Source organism: Panthera pardus, unplaced genomic scaffold, assembly GCF_024362965.1.
Source record: "Panthera pardus isolate Hobbes unplaced genomic scaffold, ASM2436296v1 HiC_scaffold_10, whole genome shotgun sequence".
Lineage (NCBI taxonomy): Eukaryota > Metazoa > Chordata > Mammalia > Carnivora > Felidae > Panthera > Panthera pardus.
Genome location: NW_026526655.1, coordinates 77,519,928 through 77,525,411, shown reverse-complemented (window position 1 = coordinate 77,525,411; position 5,484 = coordinate 77,519,928). Strand labels below are relative to the sequence as shown.

The 5,484-nt window shown below is 48.8% G+C and overlaps 1 protein-coding gene across 1 annotated transcript; it reads right to left on the bottom strand.

The window, feature by feature from the left end:
* Nucleotides 1–2,570: 2,570 nt before the first annotated feature.
* On the bottom strand, nucleotides 2,571–3,915 carry RPRM (reprimo, TP53 dependent G2 arrest mediator homolog). The gene has a single exon (XM_019456631.2). The coding sequence runs from the start codon at nucleotides 3,486–3,488 to the stop codon at nucleotides 3,159–3,161; it is 330 nt and encodes a 109-aa protein (XP_019312176.2). The 5' UTR covers nucleotides 3,489–3,915; the 3' UTR covers nucleotides 2,571–3,158.
* Nucleotides 3,916–5,484: the final 1,569 nt, after the last annotated feature.

Here is a 5,484-nt window from a genome sequence, read left to right as displayed (position 1 = left end):
TGGCCATCAGGGAATAGGGAGTGTAAAAAGCTTCTTGCACACATCACCTCATCTATAAAAACCAGAACCACTTGGCATCTCTCGAAGTAACAAATGGATCTAAGGGCTGTGGAGAAGAGTTGTTGGCAGGAAATGGTCCCCAGGGCTATGATATTTTCAGACTATGTGCATTTCCCTATAAATGCATAGATCATGGATTACATAGCTCTGTTCACATATCTTTTTTTACCTAAGGACTAAATGTTGCACGTTCTGGTTTGTCTGACAATCACAATTTCTGGGAGCAAGAGAATAAATTTGGATAGTTGAGGTAAGGAGAAACTAAATTTTCTTTTGCAGGGAGGAGGAAAGAGGTGTAAAGCAGTATTAAGAGGAACAAGTATGAAGGGAATTGTATTGCTAGGGGAGATGGTAGGAACAGAATAGCTTGGGCAGGCCCCTTTTTCAATTTTCAGGACTTGGGCTTTCAATGGAAATGTCTGTTCTATACAAACAAGCAAAAATGGACCCGTAGGTGTGAAACCTTTCTGTCTGAAACTCGCTAGAAGCATGCTCCTTGCACAGCAGAACACGTAGCAGGATTCCTAAAAACTCTGGCTGATTAGTTTTTGATTCCAAATCGATTTCCACCAGAGCACTGAATTCACTGATGGGCTAATAAATTTGTAGGAATACGGAACCCTCAGCAGATGTGGCAGCCACGAAAGAAACCCGAGTTTAATTTTAAACGTCTGGTTTGTCCCAGCGTGAACGGGTTGCTGTGTTTTGTTTCTCTCTTTGAAACATGGAGGCAGCAGATTAACTTGGTGCCACAGAAACTGTCTACTAAAATAAAAAGCCTCCATTTCCTGTCCTATCCATTAGCAAAAGTAAACTGTCTTCCATGACTCACCCTTAACTACGTGTTGACTCTGCTCCCCTCCCCAGATACAAAAAACAAAAACAAAAACAAAACAAATAAACAAACTCTTACCAGCTGCAAAGACAGGAACAGCAGGCAAAACTTCCCAATCCTTTTTTGCAAGCCTGCAACCTACCAGCATTCAAAAAACCATTTGAAGTCATAATTCCTGGCAAGATTTGAGAGTGAAATCCACACTTAATAGGGATAGGATGTTAAAGGACACTCAAGCCTTTAGATCCCCATCTTTGACTCAATGGACATGTTTCCACCAGTTGTGCTTCTTCCTGAGTAAATGGGACACATTATTTTTATTGAATTTTAGTCAGTCTTGTATCTGCTGTTGTGAAGTCTTGCATTGCTATAGTATAGTAGAGGATCCTTTATATTTTTGAAAATATTTAGGATCCTAACCCCCAAGCGTGAATACAAGCTGCTCTAACCCTCTTATCAAGTTTGGGCTTGAAGTTCTTGTATTGTATGGGTTACTTTCACATTCACCGTTTTCTAGGCTCTTCTTTCCATCACTGTTCAATTTCTAAGTCCTAAATGTGCCTCCCACCATCTGTAGTTCCACTCCAGCCCATCCTTCCCAGTTTGGGTTGTAATACTCACCCCCCACAGGACTTCAGGACCTTGGCTAACTCCTCTGAACCTTTTTATCTGGCCTGGGGTTGGGAACTCCAAATTTAAAAAAGCAGATCGAGTTCCCCTTTTAACCAGGCCTTTTCCCTAGAAAATGTAATATGGCAAAGACAATGCATGCCATGTTTTAGTAACAGTGTTTTACCTCAGGGAGACTTAGCCTCATTATATACTTTAGCAGCTACTTTTCCTCACATTTATTCATTAATTATTTATTGATTCTTCGGCAGCATCCCGACGCCCTCTTGCTGACGTTGGTCAGGGGCAAGACGCCCTCCCTGAAGGCTGGCCAAACCATCTCTTCCCTTCATTAGCGGTGTAACCCTGTGTTCTCACTGGAGCCCTGCACGGAAGTGTCATCTTCCCCGCGGGGGCCTCCTGTTGTCTGTCCTGGCTCAGAGAGCTGAGCCTAAATGAAACATAAAATATTAACTGTTAGAGAAAACAAAGGATGCTGCCTCCAGCATGGCTCCTGTGCCTGAGGCTTGGCCACGTCTGACTAGTCCCTAGGCCTCTCCGTCTTGCCCACACCCTCGTCCCTCCTCGGGATCCACGAGTTGAATTGCAGCTCTCCAAAGCGAATTCCCTGGGCCTGTAACCTGACTCCTCACCACCACGCATTCCCTTCCGCCCAGAGCCCAGAATGACCACCAGGAAGCCAGGAACAAAACACTTATATGTTGCGTTTATTAAGGAAATGTTAAATACGAAAAAAAAAAAAAAAAGAAAGAAAGAAAAAACTCAAAACTGTGTCATGAATGTCAAGAGCACTTTTGTGGCGTAAACCGTGCAGTCACGAGCTACAAGTTCTATTCCAAGTCTTCGCCCCGGCACTAGCTAGGGCGTTAACCACCTCCCCACCCCCGCACCCTAACCTCCCACGCCCCCCCCCCCCCGTTGCAAATTCAATAAAAGAAACAAATCACCCAGTTCACATTCGCAGGCTCCCCCTCCCTCTACCCCTTCTCCCACGACAACAAAACTCTAACCCCAGGCAAGCAAACAGGCCACTAGGGCAACAAAGGACTTATCAAATATTTGTATTCAAGCAAACAAACACAAAATCCCTTAAAACGGCACGTTACAATCAATCAAAGGTATTTATAGTCTCTCCCGCCAGGGGCTGAGAGGAGCGGGAGAGAATGGGCGCGAATCCTGACACTGATTTGTGTGTCCCCATTAGTTCTGTTGCGTGGCGTATACACCGGTCACTTTTCGGGCCACCAGGCAATCGGTGCCGCTGGGTCTCTCCCCTGCCCGCCCTCTCCACCTGCCCCGAGAGCTTGGCCCACCTGCGGTGGAGGAGGGCCGTCGACCCGGTCGGTCTCCCCGCATCCCACGCTACCGGCAGCTTCCAAAGTTCTGCGCCCTAATTGCCCTCTTCTTGCCACTTGCTGCTGAGTCCAGTCAGGGCGCTCTCCTCCTACTGCCAGGAATAGGGGCTTTCAGAGGGCCAGTGAGAAACGGGTCGCTTCATCCCGAAAGGCGAAAGTCGAGAGAAATAATTGACTCCGACAGGTTTGCTTCGCCCAGTCTCGGATGGTGAGGGGCGCGGCCGGGCTGGCTCGGTGGGGAGGCGTTGGGGTGGCTGTCGCGGAGGTGGGAGGGCCGGTCAGTAGGGCCCCACGACCACCGCCTCCACCTCCTTAGACGGTCTCCGGTCTTTCACCAGGAAGTTGATCATGCCCTCGGACTTGATGAGGAGGTTGCAGCCAAGGAAGAAGATGCCAAAGACCACGGTGAGCGAGAGCACACACATGACGGCGATCTGTACCACGCGCATGATGTACAGGCTGCGCTCGTCCGGGCCGCCCTCGGCGAAGCCGTCGTCGGTCACCACCGACGCCTGGGTGCAGCAGCGCACGGCGCGCTCCAGCGCCTCGCTGCTGTTGGCCAGGAGCAGGCCCGCCACATCGGTCTGGTTGTCCAGCGCTGGATTCATCGCGGGAGCCGGCGAGCGCCCGGGGAGGCGCGGGTCCGAGGGGTGGGAAGGCGCTAGGGATGCGAGAGGAATGGTAGGGAGCGGAGCGCTCACTTGCAGATTTGCGCGCGCCGGGGCTGCTCGCTCTCTCCTTTCCAAAGTCCCCGGGTCGTGGGACTTTCCCAGGAGCCTTTCCGACGCACGCCGCAGCTCGGCTGGTCTGAGCGCCGTCTGCTCCTGCCGGGGCGGTGCTGGTTCCCGGCGCTCGCTCGACTGGGGGCTGTTGGAACTTGGCGGGGCTGGGCCAGTGGGGCCGTGGGAGGTGCGGCGGCGGCGGCAGCAGCGGCGTGGCTGCTCTGAGCGAACAGCGGCCCCTTCCGGCCGCACCGCGGCTCTGCGCCGCGGCCGTTTGGCAATGGGGGAAGCAAAGGGGCGAACCTCCTTTCCTTGCTTTCCTTGCTTCGCCTCTTTTCCAACTCCAAAGACGAGGCAGAAGTGACTGTACTTTTCTGGCTTGATGGATGATTAAAGAGTTTCGGTTGGGGGAGGGGTTGCGATCAGCTGAAAGTTGCCGAAGAACTGGGTCACACCATCTCTGCGCGCGCGTCCTTTGCCTTCTGCCCCTCTCACCTCTGGGCGGATGGAAAGTGGCGATGAATCGCAGGTGCCAGATGGTGCTTGCTAAAGCGCGGGCCAGCCGCCTGTGCTTGATTCCGTCTTGCCTGCGACAGAGTTCTGGTGGAGTAGGGATGATCTGGGAGGTGTGTGTGTGTGTGTGTGTGTGTGTGTGTGGATTTTAGGAAGAAAGAAAAGCAGGTAGGAGGGAAAGAAAGAAGGAGGAAAAAGGAGAGTGGAAGGAAAGAAAAGGAGGAAGGAAACTATTGGAAGAATAAAGAGTAAAGGTTTTGTAAGATATTTGTAGAGATTTTTGAGGGGTTAGGGGGAGGAGGTGCTCTTCTGTGGCCTTTGCGTGGAAGTGGTTGCCAGGAGCAGGGTCACCTCTCTGGTGAGGGTGGGAAGGTGGTCAGAGTGGGCACCCTTATAATCTTCATTGCAGATGAGTTTTTGGATGTGCTTGCAATGTTTTTCTCCGTTGGCAGTAGATCAGTTGTTTTATTGCTCATCAATATCAATCACCTAGAACACTGGCCAACTGCTGGAAGCCTTCCTCATTTTCCATAAACTGATGTGTTTCATCTTAGTCATTTTAAACAAAGCTACAGATGTTTTAGGGGCCTGACTGAGGCTTCAGCCCATTGTGATTTTGCTGGTAGTTTCAGTGCAATGTTATAAACCTGTCAGTTGTTTCTTAAGCTCTAGAAGAATACTTGAGGTTTTTTTTTTCTCTCTTCTACTTTTTTTTTTCTCCCTCACTCCCCTCCTCCCCCTCTCTCTTCCTTACTTCCTATTTTTTCTTTCAACTATTAACAGGTGGAAACCAGTAATGGGAAGCCCAGCCCAAACTTTTGATAGAATACATTTACTACATTTCTATTAAAACATAGTAGCTGTCTTGCCATTTTCAACTCCATTATCAATTCTGTTCTAATTGTCAGTTAAACCCACTTATGTTTCTCTCCCCAAACATCATTTATTCCATGTTCAGAGATTTCCTTAATGTTTTTTTACTAATTTATGACCACCTTGCAGAGTGAACTCCCTTTTTAGTTAAAGAGTTTTCAATTTTGGGATCTTGATTATATATCCTCTTCAGTAAACTTAGATCCTTCTAAATAGCTACTTTTATATTAAGGATAGTTTACTAGCTAAAGATCCAGACTTCCGGGCCTTATCTGTAATTCACCTGGTTTATTGCTCTAGTGCTCATGATTACATTAGCCTTGAAGAATACTCCCAACAATTTCTCCTTTGTTTTTTTTATTAAATGTTTTAGACATTTATTTATTTTTGAGAACAGAGAGAGGCAGAGCGTGAGTGGGGGAAGGGCAGATAGAGAGAGGGAGACGCAGAATCTGAAGCAGGCTCCAGGTTCTGAGCTGTCAGCACAGAGCCAGAA